The sequence below is a fragment of the Pristiophorus japonicus genome, chromosome 1 (assembly GCF_044704955.1).
Source record: "Pristiophorus japonicus isolate sPriJap1 chromosome 1, sPriJap1.hap1, whole genome shotgun sequence".
Classification (NCBI taxonomy): Eukaryota; Metazoa; Chordata; class Chondrichthyes; family Pristiophoridae; genus Pristiophorus; species Pristiophorus japonicus.
The window spans coordinates 45664637-45691106 of record NC_091977.1 but is presented as its reverse complement, the minus strand read 5'-3'; the positions used below and the strand labels follow the sequence as shown (position 1 = coordinate 45691106).

Genomic DNA, 26470 nt, shown 5'->3' with positions numbered 1-26470 from the left:
CCATTCCTGCTTTCTCGCCATACCCCTTGATCCCCCTAGTAGTAAGGACTATATCTAACTCCTTTTTGAATATATTTAGTGAATTGGCCTCAACAACTTTCTGTGGTAGAGAATTCCACAGGTTCACCACTCTCTGGGTGAAGAAGTTTCTCCTCATCTCAGTCCTAAATGGCTTACCCCTTATCCTTAGACTGTGACCCCTGGTTCTGGACTTCCCCAACATTGGGAACATTCTTCCTGCTTCTAACCTGTCTAAACCCATCAGAATTTTAAACGTTTCTATGAGATCCCCTCTCATTCTTCTGAACTCCAGTGAATACAAGCCCAGTTGATCCACTCTTTCTTGATAGGTCAGTCCCGCCACCCCGGGAATCAGTCTGGTGAACCTTCGCTGCACTCCCTCAATAGCAAGAATGTCCTTCCTCAAGTTAGGAGACCACAACTGTACACAATACTCCAGGTATGGCCTCACCAAGGCCCTGTACAACTGTAGCAACACCTCCCTGCCCCGTACTCAAATCCCCTCGCTATGAAGGCCAACATGCCATTTGCTTTCTTAACCGCCTGCTGTACCTGCATGCCAACCTTCAATGACTGATGTACCATAACACCCAGGTCTCGTTGCACCTCCCCTTTTCCTAATCTGTCACCATTCAGATAATAGTCTGTCTCTCTGTTTTTACCACCAAAGTGGATAACCTCACATTTATCCACATTATACTTCATCTGCCATGCATTTGCCCACGCACCTAACCTATCCAAGTCACTCTGCAGCCTCAAAGCATCCTCCTCGCAGCTCACAATGCCACCCAACTTAGTGTCATCCGCAAATTTGGAGATACTACATTTAATCCCCCCGTCCAAATCATTAATGTACAATGAAAACAGCTAGGGCCCCAGCACAGAACCTTGCGGTACCCCACTATTCACTGCCTGCCATTCTGAAAAGTACCCATTTACTCCTACTCTTTGCTTCCTGTCTGACAACCAGTTCTCAATCCATGTCAGCACACTACCCACAATCCCATGTGCTTTAACTTTGCACATTAATCTCTTGTGTGGGACCTTGTCGAAAGCCTTCTGAAAGTCCAAATATATCACATCAACTGGTTCTCCCTTGTCCACTCTACTGGAAATATCCTCAAAAAATTCCAGAAGATTTGTCAAGCATGATTTCCCTTTCACAAATCCATGCTGACTTGGACCTATCATGTCACCTCTTTCCAAATGCGCTTTGACATCCTTAATAATTGATTCCATCATTTTACCCACTACTGAGGTCAGGTCTATAATTCCCTGTTTTCTCTCTCCCTCCTTTTTTAAAAAGTGGGGTTACATTGGCTACCCTCCACTCCATAGGAACTGATCCAGAGTCTATGGAATGTTGGAAAATGACTGTCAATGCATCCGCTATTTCCAAGGCCACCTCCTTAAGTATTCTGGGATGCAGTTCATCAGGCCCTGGGGATTTATCGGCCTTCAATCCCATCAATTTCCCCAACACAATTTCCCGACTAATAAGGATTTCCCTCAGTTCCTCCTCCTTACTAGACCCTCTGACCACTTTTATATCCGGAAGGTTGTTTGTGTCCTCCTTAGTGAATACCGAACCAAAGTACTTGTTCAATTGGTCTGCCATTTCTTTGTTCCCCGTTATGACTTCCCCTGATTCTGATTGCAGAGGACCTACGTTTATCTTTACTAATCTTTTTCTCTTTACATATCTATAGAAACTTTTGCAGTCTGTCTTAATGTTCCCTGCAAGCTTCCTCTCGTACTCTATTTTCCCTGCCCTAATCAAACCCTTTGTCCTCCTCTGCTGAGTTCTAAATTTCTCCCAGTCCCCAGGTTCACTGCTATTTCTGGCCAATTTGTATGCCACTTCCTTGGCTTTAATACTATCCCTGATTTCCCTTGATAGCCACGGTTGAGCTATCTTCCCCTTTTTATTTTTACGCCAGACAGGGATGTACAATTGTTGTAGTTCATCCATGCGGTCTCTAAATGTCTGCCATTGCCCATCCACAGTCAACCCCTTAAGTATCATTCGCCAATCTATCCAAGCCAATTCACGCCTCATACCTTCAAAGTTACCCTTCTTTAAGTTCTGGACCATGGTCTCTGAATTAACTCTTTCATTCTCCATCCTAATGTAGAATTCCATCATATTATGGTCACTCTTCCCCAAGGGGCCTCGCACAACGAGATTACTAATTAATCCTCTCTCATTACACAACACCCAGTCTAAGATGGCCTCCCCCCTAGTTGGTTCCTCAACATATTGGTCTAGAAAACCATCCCTTATGCACGCCAGGAAATCCTCCTCCACCGTATTGCTTCCAGTTTGGTTAGCCCAATCTATATGCATATTAAAGTCACCCATGATAACTGCTGCACCTTTTTTGCATGCACCCCTAATTTCCTGTTTGATGCCCTCCCCAACATCACTACTACTGTTTGGAGGTCTGTACATAACTCCCACTAACGTTTTTTGCCCTTTGGTGTTTGGAGAGGAGACGCAACTTCAGGATCTCCCCGGGTGGAGATGGGCCAAATGGCTTTCCTCATCTGTAACTATCTTGTAATCTGCATTAAAAGATGCTACATAAAATGCAAGTTGTTAATGCTGCTGAAATGGTTCTCAACAATATTTGCAACACACGTGTTTATGGTAACCATTTAAAGTAAATGGGTTAAATAAACATTAAAATAGCACACAGTGGCGGTAACATGTTACAACAACTTGCATTTATATAATAAAATGTCCCAAGGCGCCTCCCAGGAGCATTATCAAACAAAATCTGATGCCAAGCCACATAAGGAGATATTAGGACAGATGACCAAAAGCTTGGTCAAAGAGATAGATTTTAAGGAGCATTTTCTTAAAGGAAGAAAGCGCTAGAGTGGCGGGAAGATTTAGGGAGGGAATTCTAGAGCTTAGGGCCTAGGCAGCTGAAAACACGGCCGCCAATGGTGAAGCAATTAAAGTACAGGATATGCAATAGGCCAAAATTGGAGGAGCATAGAGATCTTGGAGGATTGTTGGGCTGGAGAATTGTACAAATATTTGGAGGCAATTTCATCCCATTCAAAACAAATACTGGGTGAGGTTTGTAGCTGTATATAGACCTGCTACCACTCAAGATTTATCAAATTTCATTGCTGGCATTCATGAACAAAAATACTAAATATACAGAAGACCAATGTTCCCTTTAATTTTGCTTTAGGTTCCCTTTAAGGGGCTGCGCAGCCCATTTAAAATACCACGCCTGCTCGTTTTTTCCTATTTAAAGGCCGACTGACCGACTGCGTGGGAACTGCAGAGCGCTGAGCAGCCTAACAGGAACGTTGCCGAGGACCTGACATGGTCAGCTGAGAACAGTGGGAGGTTGGTCTGATCACCAACGACACAGCATGAGTGACCTCGTCAACCTCATGTTCATCACATCTCTGCCACGTATGACATTTTATTTTTATCCCATTTAAAATGTCAAAGATATTTTTCTTTCAAATGAGATTTTGTCGCAAATTTCCCTTATCTTTAGTTTCCAGATCACATTTTATATTTAAATTGAGCAATGCACAAGTCAGAAATAGGAAGGTAACTTTTATTTTATTTCTTAATTAAGCCAATGACTCATGTGGTATGCACTCGAAATTCTGTATAAAAGAAAAATAGCCTCGGGCCTCCAGCAATTAGCACAATGTCCCTTTAATTGTGATACTAATCAACGTGCTCCTATTCAACTTGACTACAGTTTGAACAGCTGAAATTTCTAAAGATGGAGTGGCTGACGTTTCCATTTTACAACCATGAACAATTACAGCATGTCAATTTAAATAGTTGCCAGGCGAACAGATTCAACTGCAAAGAACTGGAATCGTGCCAAGAGAAAGGGATAAAAATGGATCTCCGGTTTCTGTGGTGTTGCAGTATTCCCAGGGTTTATATGCACTTAACAAACAAGTGAGTGTGTTATGTATATATCCTCCTGCCCCACCTTCAGCTGCTTTAACCCATCTACACTACGAATTTATACTCCCCGCCCCCCTAATGTCGGCACAAGTCGGGGAACGTGCACCAGCAGTGAATCGGTGCAGAAGATCAGGGCTGGAAGCACGATGATACAGCGGATGCAAAAGAGGCTGCATTTTTGACATCTCTAAACCAGTATAAATTTTCTCCCTCACCCATCACTTCTGATTAGTTATCTTTTAAAGCCTGGCCCCTCCCCGCTCCATCTTTAATGCAACTGATGCACTTTCCTCCCAGTCAGCAGAATGGGCCACCGTGTTAGTGGTCATCAGATTTACGCAGTTACCGAATAAGTCAAATTTCATCTTTATTATGTGTGATACCAGAATTTTTACTTTGTTTGGAGATGAAACTTTGCAATTTTGTTCTTTTGCGAAACCATGGCCTTGGGCGTCTTTAATGCTTGTCCACAATGGCAATGCACTTTCATGAAGGAGGACTAATGACTGGTAACTATCTCTAGGGGGCCCACCCTTTCTCCACCTCTTCCCCCCACGATAACTATCCAGATTTAGTACCTCCACTGTACAGAGTACTGCCAACCCAATGAAAACATTGCACCCCATTCCATCCTTGCAAGGCTCACGCAGGAGCTTGCCATTGGTTTTTTTTGATCACTTGTCATTTGAGTTACTTTTCAAAGTTGGGCAAGTCACCGAGTGGAAGATCGGAGTTCAAAGCCCGGCCTCAGCTTCACCCAAATAAACAGCAGCTGATTTCATCCAGATATTTCGGGTGCTGCAACTACGTGAGGCCGCTAGGGTAGAGGAGGGTGAGGTAGACAAAAGCAAGACGGGGATAAACCAGGTGCCACATCAGCTGGCATTTGTACACCATTCTCCAACGAGCTGGCCACAAAGTCTCATTGGCAGAGCCCATATGGGGAAATGTAATTCCTACAATACTCACGTAGAGGAGATGCTTGTTGGCACTGGATTCCTGTAGCGCGTTGAAAACTTTAATGATCCCATGTCGTGCATTCTGCTGCCCGACAAGGTTCTGCAGTGCATCTGGAAAAGAATACCACAGGATAAAATAATATCACTTGGTTAATGTCACAGGATTTACAGTTGATCCATTCACAAGGAAAACTGCCTCACGAGGAAAAAAAACATTATAGACAAGAATGAATAAATCCGGGAGTATCTTCCCTAAATGAGCGCGCTACACTGGTTGGGTTTAATAACCAAAGATCACCCTTTCCCCATCCGTGTCAGTAGCTGTAATTAATGCGCTATTTGGTCTCCACAAATCACTCGTTCAATATCCCACAATGCCTTGGAAACAGAATCAAGCAGTGGATTTCCATCTCTCCTACCTTTCAACAAATGCAACAGTAGGATTGGTTCATCCTCCTACTTTTATACCGTTGATCCCCAAGAGAAAGAGCCTCGTTTCAGTCCTGCTCCTGTGTGAGGAACTTTCTGCACCAACACCATGCACAACACCCACAATAGATACTGAATGTATCATTGCAGATGCTGAGACCATGTTGTCTCTACCTCAGGCATGCCAAAAGGAAGCAGAGGGGGTGGGGAGCAGCAACAATATTAGAATATTCATCTCACCAATAGGTTAAATTAGAAACCAGTTTCTAAAAAGGCAGAACATCTGCAGCACACTTCCTCTTGAAGAAAAAAATCTTTAAAGTCAGGAAACCACAGCGAGTCTAATATTTTATCAAACGGTTGATAGTAACACTGCAACCAGAGAAATACCATGCAGAAAAGCTGTGTGAACGTACTGTAGAAAGCCACCTGCAGCAGATCGAGAGTTAAAACCATCACAGTTTTGTGCGCAAGACTCTGAATGAACTTGGCACTCACTCACCGCAGTGTGCTTTTCCCCCTGGTAACCTTTAAATAGCAAAGTTTAGCAAATAAGGTCAGCAACAGCACAAGAAAGGCTTCCTTATTGAAAGGAAAAAATTCCTCCCTCGTTATACTAAATGACTTTGCAACAATTCTCTATTTCAATGACCTGGAAAGGATGACACAATAAATCTGATTGTCTGGTTACAATGCTATTCCTCGTCCATGGTTGTCAAGTCCAATATTACACTCTGCACCTTCATGACAAACTTGGCCAGACTGATTGATTTCAGTGAGAACTTCAAACTCAGTTACGTGTGAGAGTCAATGCAATGCAATGCACCGCTGGCCATACCTGGAATGTTATCGAGTAGTTTCTGTTGGGCCTTGTGCTTTGTCTCCAATCGCTGTTGCTCTGTTCTGGGAGCTGTAGGAGGTGCTAATTTACCATTTGGCCAAAAGGCATCTCGAAAGAGATTGATGTAACAAACCAGCATCTGTTCACTGACTATCCAGTTGATTGTGTCACGGATTTGCCTGAAATGAATGATGCACATAAACTGGTCATCGTCAAACATTTCCCACAGCTTGATGACTGAAACTTAGATATGATCAAAATCTAGAATTTTTGAAGGGGGAACAGATTTATTTTAAGTACATAATCTAATCCTACTAGTAATGTCATGTACCTCTGCATAAGAGAGTTGGTTATGTGTGCTCCTGATGTCAATTATAATGGAGAACAAGGGTAAGTGATGGCGCTTATGTAGCTGGCTGGCTTTTACCTTGCTTCATTTTATTCTGCAGTGTATATGGATTTTGATAAAATCCCACAAGGCAGACTGGTCACAAAAGTAAAAGCCCATGGGATCCAGAGCAAAGTGGCAAGTTGGATCCTAAATTGGCTCAGAGACAGGAAGCAAAGGGTAATGGTTGATGGGTGTTTTTGTGACTGGGAGGATGTTTCCAGTGGGGTTCCGCAGGGCTCAGTACTAGATCCCTTGCTATTTGTGGTATATATCAATGACTTGGACTTCAATGTTGGCGATATGATTAAGGAGTTTGCAGATGAGACAAAAATTAGCCGTGCAGTTGATAATGAAGAAGGAAGCTGTGGACTGCAAGAAGATATCAATGAACTGGTCAAGTGGACAGAACAGTGGCAAATGGAATTCAATCCTGAGAAGTGTGAGGTAATGCATTTGGGGAGGGCTAACAAGGCAAGGGAATACACATTAAATGGTAGGACACCGAGAAGTGTAGAGGAACAAAGGGACCTTGGAGTACATGTCCACAGATCCCTGAAGGTAGTAGAACAAGTAGATAAGGTGGTTAAGAAGGCATACGGAATACTTGCCTTTATTAGCCGAGTCACAGAATACAAGAGCAGGAGGTTATGCTTGAACTGTATAAAACACTAGTTAGGCCACGCAGTTCTGGTCACCATATTACAGGAAAGACGTGATTGCACTAGAGAGGGTACAGTGGAGATTTACGAGGATGTTGCCAGGATTGGAGAGTTTGCAGTCATTTATTACAAACCTAATTTCCTCTCTTTTTTACACCCCTGTTCCTCGCCCACACACCACCATATTTTTCTTCAATTGTTTATCTGAAACCCTCCTAAATGCAGTGGATTAACTCTACTTCACTTGTGGTAATGCATTCAACTTTCTAAATATCCTGTCAGGAAAATAGTTGTTCTATCTTTACTATTTGTTGCTTGGATTGGAGAACTTTAGCTATAAGGAAAGATTGGATAAGCTGGGTTTGTTTTCTTTGGAACAGAGGAGGCCGAGGGGAGACCTTATTGAAGTGTATAAAATTATGAGCTGCCTGGATAGATTGGATAGGACGGACCTATTTCCCTTAGCAGAGGTGTCAACAACCAGGGGGCATAGATTTAAAGTAATTGTTAGAAAGTTCCAAGAGGATATGAAGGGAAATTTCTTCACCCAGAGGGTGGTGGGGGTCTGGAACTCACTGCCTGAAAGGGTGGTAGAGGCAGAAACCCTCAAAACATTTTAAAAGTATTTGGATGTGCACTTGAAGTGCTGTAACCTGCAAGGTTATGGACCTAGAGCTGGAAAATGGGATTAGGCTGGATAGCTCTGTCGGCCGACGCGGACACAATGGGCCGAAATAGCCTCCTTCCGTGCCGTAAATTTCTATGACTCTATGATATGATTCTGCAGGCTGCCTTCAAAAAGGTAACATCTTAAAATATACTTACCTGAATGTGGAGCCAGGAGGAGCAGGAGAGCTGTTACTGGTCCCTTCAACTTCCCTCCCATCCCCCCCTTTCGCCCCCCCCCCCCACCCATCCAACTGCAGATCGCTGCTGCTACCTCCCCCCTCACCACTGCTTCCTTCCCGACCTGATCGCCCCCCTTTCATCACTTATTGGAGGACCACTGCTGGTGTCACAGCGGCCCGATCTTCAATGCCGCTCTGCTGAAGAGCTGCCCATTATTATCTGCAGCTCACTGGTTCACTGGAAGTAAGACCAGCAGCCCAATATCGGGTGCACCTTGGGTCTCAGCATTCAGGCACAGGGATGAAACCCTGCGCTACACACCCGTGCGCCCAAAATTGAACCTGCCCAAATTTCTAGGCCAATATGTTCAAATCTACATCTATATTTGTGCTGTTAAAAGGGGCCGAATGATCGTCAGCGGTCATTTTCAGCATTTAAACCAATTTCAATAGAAGGTAAAAACATGCACTCCATATCATTGTGACCTTTGTAGAAAATAATTAAAAGTTGAAAGGTTACTGATCTGGGTATGTACTTTACAAGTCCCCCGAGCAGGTATTTCCTCATATGAATACAAAGAAAAATGATTAATTGTGGTGCACTGAATTAAATAACGGCATGTGACATTATACTGTGAAATACATGACCTGCATATTGAATTCATCAAAGCAGTCTGAAACAATTCGACAATGAGCCAAGGCTCAGCAACAGAACCGACTAAACCATGACAACTACATTTCAAGGACAGAAGCAGTTTTTAAATCCTTTCCCATTTGAATTTTCAGCTTAAAGCAACAATTTCCAGCAATGTTAGCAAAGCAAGAGGTCTGAGACACATGAAATTCCATTTACTGCACTTAACATTCACCAATCCGAGTTACTCCAAAATCAGAGCTTCCGTTTGCCCAAGTACGGAGAAATTAGTTGCAAGTTGAAAAGCGCCAAGGCTCAGGAAGCTCCAAGTGTGTGCATGGGTACGGCTGGGAAACAATGCAGCTTTCTAACACAGCACTGGTAAGCTTCCCGCTGCTCAACCATACCCATTAGTTAGCTCAGAGGATTATCTGGAGCCCAAGTAGGAAGAATTGTTGCCCGCAGTGCCAGTCTACAATTCCCTGTCCCATCATCAATTATTAACTGCACCCTGGAATACTCGTGTCTTGCCTGGATCAGGTATTGGATTATAAAGTCTGTCACAGAGGAGTTTTTTTTAAATATTTGTTCCTGGCTTGTGGATGGTTGCTGGCAAGGCCAGCATTTATTACCCATTCCTAATAGCTCTCAAGAAAGTGGTGGTGAGCCGCCTTCTTGAACTGCTGCAGTCCGCGTGGTGAAGGTACTCTCATCGTGCTGTTAGGAAGGGAGTTCCAGGATTTTGACCCAGCGACAATGAAGGAATGGCAATATATTTCCAAGTCAGGATGGTGTGTGACTTGGAAGGGAACTTGGAGGTGATGGTGTTCCCATGCGCCTGCTACCCTTGTCCTTCTAGGTGGTCGAGGTCACGGGTTTGGGAGGTGCTGTCGAAGAAAGTCCCTCAGAAGAGACTGTTAGCTAAAGTTGAAGCTCATGGAATTGATGGAAAATTATTGACCTAGTGGGTTTGGGAGGTGCTGTCAAAGAAGCCTTGGCGATTGCTGCAGTGCATCTTGCAGATGGTACATACTGCAGCCACGGTGTGCCAGTGGTGGTGGGGGGTGAGGGGGGAGGGGGAGAACGAACGTTGAAGGTGGTGGATGGGGTGCCAATCAAGCGGACTGCTTTATCCTAGATGGTGTCGAGCTGATTGAGTGTTGTTGGAGTTGCACTCATCCAAGCAACTGCAGAGTATTGCATCACAATCCTGAATTGTGCCTTGTAAATGGCCTTGTATAGGGAGTCAGGAGGTCAGACACTGGCCGTAGAATACCCAGCCTCTGACCTGCTCTTGTTGCCACAGTATGTGTGTGGCTGGTCCAGTTAAGTTTCTGATCTATGATGACACCCAGGATGTTGATGCTGTGGGATTCAGCGATGGTAAGTAATGCCAATGAATGTCAAAGGGCGATGGTTAGATTCTCTCTTGTTGGAGACAGTCATTGCCTGGCACTGATGTGGCGCGAATGTTACTTGCCACTTGTCGTCCAGGTCTTGCTGCATGTGGCCATACTGCTTCATTATCTGAGAAGTTGTAAATGGAAATCAACACTTTGCAATCATCAGCAAATATCGCCACTTCTGACCTTATGATGGAGGGAATTGATGAAGCAGTTGAAGATGGTTGGGTCTAGGACACTGCCCTGAGGAACTCCTGCGATGATGTCCTGGGGCTGGAAGGATTGACCTCCAACAAACACAACCATCTTCCTTTGTGCTAGGTATGACCCCAGCTTGGCTAGAGGCGCGGCTAGTTCTGGAGCACAAGTCTTCAGCACGACAGCCGTGATATTGTCGGGGCCCATAGCCTTTGCTGTATCCAGTGCGCTCAGCCATTTCTTGATATCATGTGGAGTGAAACGAATTGGCTGAAGACTGGCTTCTGTGACGGCGGGGACCCGAGGAGGAGGCAGATAGGGATCATCCACTCGGCGCTTCTGGCTGAAGATGGTTGCCTTTTCTTTGCACTCGTGTGCGGGGTTCTGCCATCATTGAGGAAGGGGATGTTCATGGAGCCTCCTGCTCCCGTCAGTTGTTTAATGGTCCATCACCATTCACAACTGGATGTGGCAGGATTGCAGAACTTTGATCTGATCCGTTGGTTGTGGGATCGCTTTGCTCGGTCTGTAGCATGCTGTTCCATTGTTTATTATGCATGTAGTCCTGTGTTGCAGCTTCCCATGTTGGCACCTCATTTTTAGGTAAGCATGGTGTTGCTCCTGGAAAGCTCTTCTACACTCCTCATTGAGCCAGAGTTAGTTGCCTGGCTTGATGGTAATGTTAGAGTGAGGGATATGCTTGGCCATGAGGTTATAGATTGTGGTAGAATACAATTCAGCTGCTGCTGATGGCCCACAGTGCCTCCTGGATGCCCAGTTTTGAGCTGGTGGATCTATTCTGAATCTGTACCATTTAGCACGGTGGTAGTGCCACACAACACGATGGAGTGTGTCCTCAGTGTGAAGATAGGGCTTCATCTCCACAAGGACTGTGCGATGGTCACTGCTACCAATACTGTCATGGATAGATGCATTTGTGACAGGTGGATTGGTGAGGATGAGATCAAGTAGGGTTTTCCCTAGTGTTCGTTCTCTCACCATCTGCTGTAGGCCCAGTCTGGCAGCTATATCCTGCAGGACTTGGTCAGTTTGGTCAGTAATGGTGCTACCAAGCCACTCTTGGTGATGGACACTGAAGTCCCCCACCTAGAGTACATTCTACATTTTGTGCCTTTGCTACTCTCAGTGCTTCTTCCAAGCGGTATTCAACCTGGAGGAGTACTGATTCCTCAGCGGAGGGAGGGCAGTAGGTGGTAATCATCAGGAGGTTTCCTTGCCCATGCTTGACCTGAAGCCATGAGACTTCATGGGGTCCGGACTCAATGTTCAGAATTCCCAGGGCCACTCCCTCCCAACTGTATATCACTATGCCGCAACCTCTGATGGGTCTATCCTGCTGGAGAGACAGGACATACCCAGGAATGGTGATGGAGGAGTCTGGAACATTAGCAGAAAGGTATGATCACAGCAGAGATATAAACCAGACCCCATTAAAATGGTGGTATCACCAGATAGAAACGCAGAGGTTCAGCAGCAATATTTCACTTCTTAATCATGGTAGGTATCAAACTTTGGATACACAAGTGTGGGTTCTCATACCCAGCATTCAGGCAACTCCGTTCAGCTGCTGCAATCCCAAACATCACAATTACATCATCAGAATATAGAATGTGTGGTGGAAGGACCCATGCCATACAGCTTGCTGCAGGCTAGTCTTGAATGTTCTGGCCACCCAATTACAAATGTAAAACCTGCTTTCCACCAACTGCTTAATCCAGGTCCTCATGCAAAGAGTTTTGGTGAAGCCAGTCATAAGGTTGACTCCTCCTCCAGGTTGCTGAGCAACTGTTTCGTCTAAGTTGAAGTCCTCACTCCCTACATCCATGTCCCCATTTTGCCAGCAATCCATCTGATAAAATGGTCCTGAACCTTGCCTATAGTTCAAGGAAGCCCTTCCACTGTGTGCTTGGAAGCTGGGCACAGGACTTGTATGCCACATCTTGAAGAAAGATGGAGGGGGGGGGGCGGGGAACTACTTACTTGTTGATTGTCCTTCCAAATGTAACTTGTACTAGAGCAATAAGTGTCTTCCTGACCCACTTGAACACTGTAAAACAGAGGTTAGCAAGATGAAACATATAAAAAGACTAGAGTACAGATCTCTGCCACCAATAAAATCCTCTACAAATCTGGAGCAAATTTGTGCTCTTCAAGATGACATTGAAAACAGTTGCATTATCTTCTAGAATACTCTTCATTCTTCAAATGAAGCTTTACCCATATACAACAGCAATATAGCACCTTTAACATAGTGAAACATCCCAAAACGCTTCATAAGAGTATTGTGAGATAAAAATTTGACACCGAGCCGCATAAGTAAAAAGTAGCGCAGGTAACCAAAAGCTTGGTCAAAGAGCTATGTTTTTAAGGAGCGTCTTGAAGGAGGAAAAAGAGGTAGAGAGGCGGAGAGGTTTAGTCAGGGAGTTCCAGAGTTTGGGGGCCGAGGCAACAGAAGGCATGGCTACCAGTGGTTGAGCGATTATAATCAGGGATGCTCAAGAGGGCAGAGTTAGAGGCGCGCAGACATCTGGGGCGGGGGGGGGGGAGATGTGGGGCTGGAGGAGGTTACAGAGATAAGGAGGGGACAGGACATGGAGGGATTTGAAAATAAGGATGAGAATTTTGAAATCGAGGCATTGCTTAACTGGAAGTAAATTTAGGTCAGCGAGCATGGGCGATGGGTGAACGGGACTTGGTGCGGGTTAGGCCACGGGCAGCCGAGTTCTGGCCAGCAACAGGAAAATTACGAATTTCTTTAAGACATTTTCATATCCAGGATGTCACACACAAGTCTTTCTGTGCTGCATAAAGGACTTCCACAGAACGGTTACCAACAATCCTTTCTCAAAAGGAGACAGAATACCGTACTAAAAGAGGGACATGTTGAGTGGGATATTGTACATGTAGAATTATTTTGAAAGTTTAAAAAATAAAAACTTTCTTTTTATTAATACAGCCCCATATATGTATCAGCCTAAAAAAGTAGAAAAATACACAAGTATATTCAAGGCCGAGATGGAGTTTTGGACTCTAGGAAAATCAAGAGATTATAGAGATCGATCGGGAAAGTGGAGTTGAGGTTGAAGATCAGCCATGAGATTGAATGGTGGAACAGGATCAAAGGGCCATTTGACACCCTCCTGCTCTTAATTCTTATGTACTTATAAAAAGCTGACCTGATAAAGGTAACACAGCCCCCAAAAGGCTAATGATATGTGAAAACAAGCAGTTACATGGGATTATAAATTAAGCTGTAGGTATACCCAACATTCTTTCACTTGTTTTTTTCCCCCTCTCTAATGTTGCAGTACATGTAATCCAAATGTTGAAGTCACAAAATTGGTAGTGCATTTTTTTGGTGAGCCCTGCACGATTTTGGGTGGTCAGCAGTTCCGCTGAAATGGGGTCAAGGAATCAGGACATGGGTCTCATGGCAAACAAGAGCTCAGAGAGGGCATGAGGGTAAATAGGACAGAAACCAGAGACATGGTTTCAGGCAGGGGCAAGGAGGAGTAGAAATCAGAGAGACAGCTGAATGGATGGTCGCAATCTTAATGACAAAGAAGTCCATGAGCTCGTACTTGTCGAGGGTGAGGAGGCAGGGAAGAGGGCCAGGGCTAAGGAAATGGTGGTAGTGGAGAAACACAGCCAGAGGTGATCTTTGCTGTCCAGGATGATCCTGGAATAATGTATGGCTTTGGGAGAGGATTGATTATGTTGGATATGGTCCAGTCACATCTGGTGATGGATGGCTAAGCCATTTCTGTGCCAGATAATTCAAATCTGCAGCCCTTGGGCTTGAAGGAACGAAGATGGGGGCTACACTAGGGCATCGGCTGGGATGGGAAACAGTAAAGGTTTGCTGGGGAAAACAGTATCACAGGGAGGGAGTGGTTAAACAGATCAACAGCTGCAGAAGTAGTGTGGCAAATAGAGGGCAAAGGGCATGGCAACCTTTTGTATTATGATGTTGCTAGATTTACACATTTAACCAGACACTGAAACAGTCTCTTTTATGGAAATACAAGGGAGATAGATTGTTCGTCAGAGGCCAACAGGTACTTTATTTTTGGAGCACAACAATCAATCTTTCATTAAAGAGAAAATTATTGATTATTCTTATATCTAAGGAGGTATGCTTGGCTCAGTGGTGGCTTCTCACCCCTGGTTGTGGGTTCCAGACTTCAGCGCCTAAACTAGGCTGATATTAACTGTCGGGTAGGATAACATTAGTGGTCATATTATCCATTTGCTACCTTGCCCTTGTGGCATGGCAAAGATTGGGAACATTCTATGCGTGGATGAGACCGATTAAACATTGGGATACAGTAGTGTAATGGCGATGTTACTGGACTAATAATCCAAATGAAGGCGAGTTCAAATCCCACCATGGCAATTAGAGCTTTTGAATTCAGCTGAAAAAGGGCCAGCATTTATTGCCCATCCCTGACTGCCCATAGAAGGTGATGCTGGGTCGTCAAGTGGCTTGATACAAGTTAAGTGATTTGCTAGGCCACTTCAGAGGACAAGTATGGGTCAACCACACTAATGTAAGCTTTGAGTCACATATAGGCCAAACCAGGTAAGGATGGCAGGTGTCCATCCCTAACCTGTTGGGTTTTTAATGACAATCCACCAGCTTCATGGTCAGTTTAAAAAAATCTGGAGAAAAACAAAAACTGGTAGAAATAAAAAGACTTGCATTTATATAGCACCTTTCACGACCACTGGATGTCTCAAAGCACTTTACATCGAAACATCGAAAATAGGTGCAGAGTAGGCCATTCGGCCCTTCGAGCCTGCACCACCATTCAATATGACCATGGCTGATCATGCAACTTTAGTACCCCATTCCTGTTTCTCTCCATACTCCTTGATCCCTTTAGCCGTAAGGGTCACATCTAACTCCCTTTTGAATATATCTAACTGAACTGGCCTCAACAACTTTCTGTGGTAGAGAATTCGACAGGTTCACAATTCTCTGAGTGAAGAAGTTTCTCCTCATCTCGGTCCTAAATGGCTTATCCCTTATCCTGTGACCCCTGGTTTTGGACTTCCCCCAACATCGGGAACATTCTTCCTGCATCTAACCTGTCCAATCCCGTCAGAATTTTATGTTTCTATGAGATCCCCTCTCATTCTTCTAAATTCCAATAAATATAAGCCTAGTCGATCCAGTCTTTCTTCATATGTCAGTCCTGCCATCCCGGGAATCAGTCTGGTGAACCTTCGCTGCACTCCCTCAATAGCAAGAATGTCCCTCAGATTAGGAGACCAAAACTGAACACAATATTCAACGTGTGGCCTCACCAAGACCCTGTACAACTGCAGTAAGACCTCCCTGCTCCTATACTCAAATCCTCTCGCTATGAAGGCCAACTTGCCATTTGCCTTCTTCACCGCCTGCTGTACCTGCATGCCAACTTTCAATGACTGATGTACCATGACACCCAGGTCTCGTTGCACCTCCCCTTTTACTAATCTGTCACCATTCAGATAATATTCCATCTCCCTGTTTTTGCCACCAAAGTGGATAACCTCACATTTATCTACATTATACTGCATCAGCCATGCATTTGCCCACTCACCTAACCTGTCCAAGTCACCCTGCAGCCTCTTAGCATCCCCCTCACAGCTCACACTGCCACCCAGCTTAGTGTCATCTGCAAACTTGGAGATATTACATTCAATTCCTTCGTCTAAAGCATTAAATGTATATTGTAAATAGCTGGGGTCCCAGCACTGAACCTTGTGGTACCCCACTAGTCATTGCCTGTCATTCTGAAAAGGACCTGTTTATTCCTACTCTTTGCTTCCTGTCTGCCAACCAGTTCTCTATCCCATCAGTACATTACCCCCAATACCATGTCCTTTAATTTTGCACACTAATCTCTTGTGTGGGACCTTGTCAAAAGCCTTTTGAAAGTTCAAATACATTCTTCCTTGTCCACTCTACTAGTTATATCCTCAACAAATTCTAGAAGATTTGTCAAGTATGATTTCCCTTTTATATATCCATGCTGACTTGGACCGATCCTGTCACTGCTTTCCAAATGTGCTGCTACTACATCTTTAATAATTGATTCCAACATTTTCCCCACTACCGATGTCAGGCTAACCGGTCACTAATTCCCCATTTTCTCTCTCCTTTTTTAAAAAGTGGGGTTACATTAGCTACCATCCAATCCATAGGAACTGACCCAGAGTCAACAGAATGTTGGAAAATGGTCACCAATGCATCCACTATTTCTAGGGCCACTTCCTTAAGTATTCTGGGATGCAGACTATCAGGCCCTGGGGATTTATCGCCCTTCATTCCCATCAATTTCCCTAACACAATTTCCTGACTAATAAGGATTTCCTTCAGTTCCTCCTTCTCACTAAACCCTCCGTCCCCTATTATTTTTGGGAGGTTATTCATGTCTTCCTTAGTGAAGACAGAACCAAAGTATTTGTTCAATTGGTCTGCCATTTCCTCGTTCCCCATTATAAATTCACCTGAATCTGACTGCAAGGAATCTACATTAGTCTTCACTAATCTTTTTCTCTTCACATATCTATAGAAGCTTTTGCAGTCAGTTTTTATGTTCCCTGCAAGCTTACTCTCATACTCTATTTTTCCCCTCCTAATTAAACCCTTATTCCTCCTCTGCTGGATTCTAAATTTCTCCCAGTCCTCAAGTTTGCTGCTTTTTCTGGCCAATTTATATGCCTCTTCCTTGGATTTAACACAAACACTAATTTCCCTTGTTAGCCACAGTTGAGCCACCTTCCCCGTTTTATTTTTATGCCAGACAGGGATATACAATTGTTGTGGTTCATCCATGTGATCTTGTTTGATGTCTATCCACCATCAGCCCTTTAAGTATAATTCGTCAGTCTATCCTAGCCAATTCACGTCTCATACCATCGAAGTTACCTTTCTTTAAGTTCAGGACCCTAGTCTCTGAATTAACTGTGTCACTCTCCATCTTAATGAAGAATTCTACCATATTATGGTCACTCTTCCCCAAGGGGCCTCGCACGACTCGATTGCTAATTAATCCTCTCTCATTACACAACACCCAGTCTAGGATGGCCTGCTCTCTAGTTGGTTCCTCGACATATTGGTCTGGAAAACCATCCCTTATACACTTCAGGAAATCCTCCTCCATAGTACTGCTACCAGTTTGGTTAGCTCAATCTATATGTAGATTAAAGTCACCCATGATAACTGCTGTACCCTTATTGCACACGTCCCTAATTTCCTGTTTGATGTCATCCCCAACCTTCCTACTACTGTTTGGTGGTCTGTTTACAACTCCCACTAGCATTTTCTGCCCTTTGGTGTTTCGCAGCTCTACCCATATAGATTCCACATCATCCAAGCTAATGTCCTTCCTTACTATTGTGTTAATCTCCTCTTTAACCAGCTACGCTACCCCACCTCCTTTTCCTTCCTGTCTATCCTTCCTGAATATTGAATACCCCTGGATGTTGGGTTCCCAGCCTTGGTTACCCTGGATCCATGTCTCTGCAATCCCAATTACATCATATCTGTTAACAGCCAAGGAAGTACTATTTAGAGTGTACTCACTGTTGTAATGTGGGAAATGCGGCAGCCAAATTGCGCACAGCAAGCTCCCACAAACAGCAATGTGATAATGAAAGTGACTTGATACAAGTTAGTGTCTTGCTAGGCCACTTCAGAGGACAAGTATGGGTCAACCACATTAATGTAAGCTGTGAATCACATATAGGCCAAACTGGGTAAGGACGGCAGGTGTCCACCCCCAACGTACATTAGTGAACCTCAGATAATCTGTTTTTTGTTACATTGATTGAGGGATAAATATTGGCCAGAACACGGGGGATATCGCCCCTGCCCTTCTTCGAAATAGTGCCATGGGATCTTTTACATCCACCTGAGGGGGCAGACGGGGCCTCGGTTTAACGTCTCATCTGAAAGATGGCATCTCCGACAGTGCAGCGCTGCTCAGCACTGAACTGTCAGCCTACATTTATACGCTCAAGTTCCTGGAGTGGGACTTGAACCCACAACCTTCTGACTTAAGAGGTGAGTATGCTACCCACTGAGCCACTGGGTGATACATAGGGAAGAGAAAGGAAGGTGTCACCATAAACTGGAAGGGAGGAGTTGAGGAAGAGTGCCAGTATAAACTTTGCAATGGGAGGACAGAAGAACAGTGTCTTTGTGAAAATCTTACAATTTACTATAACTTACCAGATTTAGCAATAGATCGTACCGGGACATATCCACAATAGCACACAATTTCTTCGCAAGAAATTAGGGACATTTCCTGCAGTTTTTGCCACAATCTTCTGCTATATACATACACTGGAATTGTGTGTGTGTGTGTTTGTGATTATAGTTAAACTTCTGACAACCACATGCTTTACTGCACTTTGAGTGTAAGTAACTATATGCCATGGTCCTATATATGGAGACCAGTTTTTGAGTGGTCAGCTTTTTTGACGTGGTTAGCGTTTGCTAATTATTCAGTGCGACATGTTATGAAAAAATTCAAGGGTAGCCTGCTACAGAAACATGGCCAGCTTCTCTGAATGAATTTTAGAAGGGTAAGCCGATAAGATCCTGTATTGTGTTTGCACCAACCCTGGTTACCTTCAGTCATCAAACAGCAATGCTGCTGTCAGTTGGCTTCGATTTTTTAATGCCCCATCCAGCAGTGTTACAACAGAAGATTACGTATTCACCGTTTTGTTAACAGGGCCTTGGAAGCTGTCAAAAGTTCTACAAATAAATAGATTTATCAGATAATAGCTGCTGTATTTAAAATGCCAATGAATCATTGAGATCTGACACTGTTTGTGGCAAAAACGGCTGATTACACCAAAGGTTGGGAAATTCCAGATTAGCTGCTAGTTGAAAGTTGTCGATGTGACTACGACTGTGGTTTTCAAATGTAAACAGACTAGTGGGAAAATGCGTCTCATGTTGGCTGACTAGGTTTCAATTCCACTTCTTTACCATTGCCTTGTGCCTAACCAAGGTGATCCTGTCTCACCTCTCTCCTCCCACCCTCGCAAGACCTATTTTTTGATTTGGGGGAAATCAGTATCAGTCTAGGTTACGTCGTCAAGCCTTTGTAAAGTTTGAAGCCACAACGTTTTTGACTCAGAGGCGAGAGTGCTAGCATTGAACCAAGGCTGACACTAGAACTTTCATTCCAGCCACTCCTGGTAAACTCTTGGAGGCCTTTCTGACTGAAAGATGCAGTGAAGCTTCACACACTTCATCTCAAACATTGACAAAGAAATATACAAAGTTCACTTACTCCCCCTGAGCTCAAAGATTTCTCCAATGAGCATGAAGCAAGGTTCAGCAAGAGAGTCTCTTTTACAGTCAACCTCGTCCCCATAGTCAGACAGATCACTGTCATCCTCGGTCTCTTCCTGAGGACAGCAACGGAAAAACAATAATCAAAAAACACAGTTGGAGGAACTGACATTGCATGCAGCTTCTGCCAACACTGACAGACTTTAAAATGAAAGATTATCTGCAGACAGTACACAGCTGAGCAGTCTTCATTTCTATGGGGATATCAACCTCTTCATGTCCTAATGCACATGGATAGAACAGAAAATTGTTAGAAAACTCCATCTTTGTGATTTGTACATCAGAATGTGAAAATTATCTGAGTAATTTTGCAAGCTTGTCACAAGCTTGCGATCTCTGATATATGACCATTATCTTTTAGCAGCAACGGGTTTGTCGATACACATGATACATGACTGCTACCTACTTCATCACAAGTAAATTAACCTCATTCCTATAAATGGAATGCTGGCAGTACCATACAGTGACAGCTTACAATCTGCCACGCTATGGCATTTATCCTATGGGATGTGCTGCCATGCTTTTGAGTGGGAGCTACATCCCTCTCCATAGGCAGGTGGGGTGGGGTGGAAGAGAAAGGCTGCGGGGAGAGCCGTCCGCAGGCTGTTCCTGTTCACACCTCCGAATAGCGAGCTTACAGCATTACTGCCTCCACCCTGGGTGTAATCTGCCTGATCGCCATTGCATGCATGTTATGTGTGGACTGGAAAGACTAGACATAAAATAGAAAGACTGCATCATCGAAAATGGAAAATTAATTTCCATATAAATTAAATAAAATAATGGCCAACTGACAATTTACCCTTTCCTAGTTCAGGGTTTTCTGTGCGTGCTTGTAGTTCAGACTTAATCAGAAATTGTTCACTTGTGTAATTCATCATGACCTTTCAAGAAAGTACTTTGATTCTTTTGCCTCTAGTTATGACTGAAACAGATATCCCTGTGATACTTCTACACAGAACTGGAGCTACCCAACTCTTTCATTGTGGATGAATCTTTAAAGACAGCTTCTGCCATCATTGACAGACTATATATAACATGAAAGACTTTCCGCATCAGCAGTCAGTACACAGCTAAGTATTCATCATTTCTGCAATAAATAGTTGCCTCCAATTATAAGCAGCAACACAATAAGACTATACAAAAAAGCTCCTTCACTCAAAGAAAGACTTGCATTTATACAACGCCTTTCACGACCACCAGACATCCCAAAGCTCTTTACAGCCAATTAAGTACTTTTGAAGTGTAGTCACTGTTGTAATGTAGGAAACGCGACAGCCAATTTGCGCTCAGCAATTTTCTCCCACAAACAACAATGTGACAATGACCAGATAATCTGTTTTAGTGGTCGGCTGTGTGATAAATATTGGCCAGGACACCGGAGATAACTCCTCTGCTCTTCGAAACAGTGCCATGGGCTCTTTTACGTTCACCTGAGAGAGAGCAGAGCCTCGGTTTAACGTCTCAGCCGAAAGACGGCACTTCCGACAGTGCAGCACTCCCTTAGCACTGCATTGGAGTGGCAGCCTCTATTTGTGTGTTCACGATCCTAAGGCACTATTTAGAAGAAGAGCAGGGAATTATTCCCAGTGTCCTGGCCAATATTTATCCCTCAATCAACATCACTAAAAAAACATTATCTGGTCATTATCACATTGCTGTTTGCGGGAGCTTGCAAATTGGCTGCCGTGTTTCTTACATTACATTAATGACTACACTTCACAAAGTAATTAATTGCTGTAAAGCACTTTGGGATGTCCGGTGGTCGTGAAAGGCGTTATATAATTGCAAGGCTTTTTTTCTTTATGATCAAAAGCTCAGACAGGGATGGTTTAAGGAGGGCCTTACAGGAGAAGCGGTAAGAGAATTCCAGAGGGCGGGACCGAGAAAGCTGAAGGCACGACTGCCAGAAGTATGGAGGTGGATGAAGAGGTAAATGCTGAGAGGTCAGTCAGAGGAACTGAGAGTTGAGGAGTGGGAGTGGGTGAGTAATGGAGGTTGCAGGGCTGGAAGAGTTTACAGAGAGAAGCAAGACTATGAAGGCATTTATCCTCAGCCGTTAAGGGAGTTCATAATATAATTTATTAATAAACTACAGGTTGAAACTTCCTTGTCCGGCACCTTCGGGACCAGGCCTGTGCCAAATAAGGGATTTTGCCAGATGAGGGGAGGTCAGTGGCCCGGGGGGGGGGGGGTGTGGAGGGGGAGGCGGCCCGAGGTCTGGGAGAGGGGGAAGGAGGTCGGTGCCCCGGGCGGGCCCGAAGTGTCGGCGGGCCCTCAAGTGGATATGGAATCTTCTGCAACCTCCAAGCAGCAGTCTCTTCCTCCTTTCCAGGTAAACGCTCGGCTACATTAAATGCTACTTTCTAAACTTCACAACAAATGCTTGTGTGCAAGCCCAAAGTAAGCAAAGTTGCTGCCCAATGTGTACCAATCTTTTGAACAATTGTACGTTGACTAAGGAAATATGCTGCTACTTTCAGATGCGAAGTGTCGGCGGACCCTCAAAGGGAGTGTCGGCGCCCCCCCAAAGTCGGGGTGGAGATCAGCCGCGGTCTGCGCATGCGCCCCCGGTGTCATGAAGGACGAGGGCTGGTGCCGGATAAGGAAAGTCGAACCTGTATTACGAAGCTTAATCAGGGATTACAAAGCCCACTGCTAAACCAGAGTGAGACAAAATAAGCCTCAAAATGCGGTTTCTTTTTAAGTTATGCAGAGCTTGAGTGGTGTGTACCTCTTGATGAGAGAAGAAATCGCCAGGGAGCCTTTCTAAAAAGGAAGACAGCGAAAAAGTTGACTTCTTCCCTTGCACATCAACAACTTTCAGGTATTCTGGGGAAGGGCTTAGAAAACCATAAAGTGCCTCACTCTGGCACAGTCTCTCATCTGTGAGGAGTTTCTGTAAGAAGAAAGTTCAGGTGAGAAATGTGTACTAACAGACAGCAGCACAGCAATTTGTTTAGTTACACCTTGAACCCAGCTAAAGGATCTACCGTACGTCTCGATGCAATTTACTTTTAAAAGCGCCATGAATCCATCAGAGATCAAAATCTTTCCCCAGTCATGAAGAAATAATCGATATTAATGTTCTAAACCATGGCGAGCCAATTTTCACAGATGAATAAATACTTGCAGAGTCAGAAATCTTTGATGCTGTAGTTATGATCTGACTTTTAAAAGCACCTCATAAGAACATAAGAAATAAGAGCAGTGGGAGGTCATTTGGCTCCTTGAGCCTGCTCCACCATTTAATAAGATCATGGCTGATCTTATCATGGACGCAGCTCCACTTCCCTGCCTGCTCCCCATAACCCTTTATTCCCTTATCGCTCAAAAATCTGTCTATCTCCACCTTAAATACATTCAATGACCCAGCCTCCACGGCAGGGAATTCTACAGATTTACAACCTTCAGAAGAAATTCCTCCTCATCTCAGTTTTAAATGAGCGGCTCCTTAATCTGAGACTATGTCCCCTAGTTTTAGTTTCCCCTATGAGTGGAAATATCCTCTCTGCCATCCACCTTGTTGAGCCTCCTTATTACCTTAAATGTTTCGATAAGATCACCCCTCATTCTTCTGAACTCCAATGAGTATAAGCTCAACATACTCAACCTATCTTCATAAGTCAACCCCCTCATCTCCGGAATCAACCTAGTGGATCTTCTCTGAACAGCCTCCAATGCAAGTATATCCTTCCTTAAATACGGAGACCAAAACTGTACACAGTACTTTAGGTGTGGCCTCACCAATACCCTGTACAGTTGTACCAGGATTTCTCTGCTTGTATACTCTATTCCCCTTGCAATAAAGGCCAATATTCCATTCGCCTTCCTGATTACTTGCCGTACCTGCATACTAACTTTTTGTGTACAAGGACCCCCAGGTCCCTCTGTACTGCAGCACTTCGCAATTTTTCTCCATTTAAATTATAATTTGCTTTTCTATTTTTTCTGCCAAAGTGGCTAACTTCACATTTTCCCACATTATAATCCATCTGCCAAATTTTTGCCCACTTAGCCTGTCTATATCCCTTTGCAGATTTTGTGTCCTCATCACAATTTGCTTTCCCACCCATCTTTGTATCATCAGCAAACTTGGCTACATTACACTCGGTTCCTTCATCGAAGTCATTAATATAGATTGTAAATAGTTGAGGCCCCAGCATTTTATATGTTTCTACGAAATCCCCTCTTATTCTTCTAAACTCCAGTGAATACAGGCCCAGTCAATCCAGTCTCTCCTCATATGTCAGTCCTGCCATCCTGGTAATCAGTCTGGTGAACCTTCGCTGCACTCCCTCAATAGCAAGAACGTCCTTCCTCAGATTAGGAGAACAAAACTGAACACAATATTCCAGGTGAGACCCAGTACAACTGCAGTAAGACCTCCCTGCTCCTATACTCAAATCCTCTCGCTAAGAAGGCCAACATGCCATTTGCCGCCTTCACCGCCTACTGTACCTGCATGCCAAACTTCAATGACTGATGTACCATGACACCCAGGTCTCGTTGCACCTCCCCTTTTCCTAATCTGTCACCATTCAGGGACAGAAAATTGAGAAAGGGGTTCTGTACTTTAACAAAGTGAATCTAATCAAAAATTAAATCTACTTAAGATAAGATGCTATGGCCAGTATCTGAAAGAAATCTTTTAACCATAAGTGACTGCCCCTAACTCTCTAATTGGAGGAAGTGCTCTACCAAGCAAGGCTCAACGAGCTCAAATCAGATGTGGCATAAGTGACCCTTTCCTGTATCTCTTCCCCAGGGACATTGTTTAAAAAAAAACACAACACACTAGATTAGGTAGATCTCAAATAACCCAGGATCCTGATTTTCCTCTCAGTGACTAGATGGATTGATACACCTGGATGTCAGGTGTGCCCCTGAAATCAAAGGGAAAATGTACACAATGACCTACCACGTCAATTAGTCAAATCAACCATCATTACAAAGAATAGCCAAGAAATACTGCATGGGCGATACCAGTTACTGAAAATATGCTTCAGGTTTAACTTTCACTAGAGGGGGCAATTGCAATGGCACCAGTAAACCGCCGAATGAATAAGTTGTTATGTAGACATAGTTGTCTCAAGGGACTCTGCAGATATCCAAGGTATGATCTTAGAATTGTCCTTCATTGGAAGGAAGCAACTGGAAGACACGTCTGAGGAAATGCCAATCAAAGGCACCCTTGCCATTATTACAAGGGCAGCCTTAAGCAGGGAGGGTTACTGATCAAAAAGACCTGTTTATCCATGCATTAGTCTTTTGCCAGAAGAATGAGCAAATGGCATGCTCTGGCCACTGGCCAAAGAGCTGAACAGGCAAGTTGTAAGATTAATCTTTTAAGCAAAATGGAGTCAGAATGTTAGTCAACTCAGGAACGGTACAGCTGGGAAAGAAGAATGAGAAAACCTGCAATAATCCTAAAATATCTATAGAGTAAAGTGTTGTTACCCCAGAGATAGAAATTGCTCATCATATTATGAATCTTTGATGTGCCGAGTTTCAATTGACCGTTGACAATTGTGTTAAATATTGCTACTGGAGTTACAATTTTTGTTTTCTCTTACCTGTAAAAAATTATTCAGTTGATTTTTTGACTTGTCCAGGAACTTTTGATCAATGGATTTAAAGGGTAGCTTACTAATAGAAGGCAACTGCACCTTCTTTAATATTGGGAAACACTGCAAAACACAAAAGCAAGAATTTTAACAATGCTGCATTATTACTGGGCTAATTTTTAAGAGCTACATAAGCTTAATCCAGTCTTCAGAAAACATTACAGGGATCTGCTCCTCCAGCTAATGTTTGCAGTGAATATTCCGCATCAGTTAAACAGAACGGGAGCCCACACAGAAATAAGTATGTTGCTCATTGTCGTAACTGGACAATCAAATGGAAATAATGACTGCAAACTGCAGAGAAAGCAATGTGCATTTTTACAGCATTCCTCCTTTTAAATTCCCACCTTGAGTATTGTGCCTGTTTTGGTCATAGACAACAGAGAGATATTCAAGAGAAGAGTCATGAGGCTGATTACGAAGCATACCCAGTGAAATTCAGCCCTGAAAGGAGGCAACCAAGGTGATCCCAAAGTATACAAGATAGCAAACAGGATATAAATGGTAAATCCAGCAGGCCAGTCTAAGCTAACCCATGGCACTCGAACAGCAGAGGCTCCGGTTCAAACTAACAAAAGGCAAATTTAGGACCGATGTCAGGAAGCTTTCCCGCACGCAGAGTGATCAAGTGGAATAGACTTCGAATAGGGTTATAGAGGTAAAAATTCTAGAATCATTTAAGAAACAGTTGGGTGCTAAGTGGCTAATTGGCAATCCAGATGTGACTAATGGCATTTTTGATTACTAAATAAAAATTGCATAATAGACACAAGTGATCGCAATACTCATATTTGCACAGCATCTGCATATGTACCTTAACCTTTTTATGTGCTGGTTGGTAAAATGGCAAAGACAAAAGGCAGATTGCATGTGTGTGTTTTTTGATTGTTTGTGCTTTATTTTCTTGATTCCTGCTTATTAATTATCTGTTAAAATTGTGCACAATACGGGTGAAAACCTCTAGCTAACCATAGTACGTTAAAAAGTACAAAGAACAGCTTAAAAAAACTATGTACAGCAGCTCAAATATTGTTATTTCATGCCCGATTTATATTCCAGAAAGACAGGCATATAGACAATTGACAGTTTGAGAGAACTGGTGAAAAGATAGAGCTGGGTATCA

General features: G+C 43.7%; 1 protein-coding gene across 1 annotated transcript in view; it reads right to left on the bottom strand.

The window, feature by feature from the left end:
- The window catches only part of snx25 (sorting nexin 25), a 79157-nt gene that overhangs the window by 3699 nt on the left and 48988 nt on the right, over positions 1 to 26470 (bottom strand). Inside the window, exons 6-11 of the mRNA XM_070898081.1 lie at positions 25297 to 25410; positions 22455 to 22619; positions 19659 to 19776; positions 12340 to 12406; positions 6203 to 6384; positions 4946 to 5046 (exon numbers count right to left, since the gene is read on the bottom strand). Of these exons, the coding sequence (XP_070754182.1) occupies positions 4946 to 5046; positions 6203 to 6384; positions 12340 to 12406; positions 19659 to 19776; positions 22455 to 22619; positions 25297 to 25410 (747 nt within the window). The remainder of the gene's footprint in view (positions 1 to 4945; positions 5047 to 6202; positions 6385 to 12339; positions 12407 to 19658; positions 19777 to 22454; positions 22620 to 25296; positions 25411 to 26470) is intronic.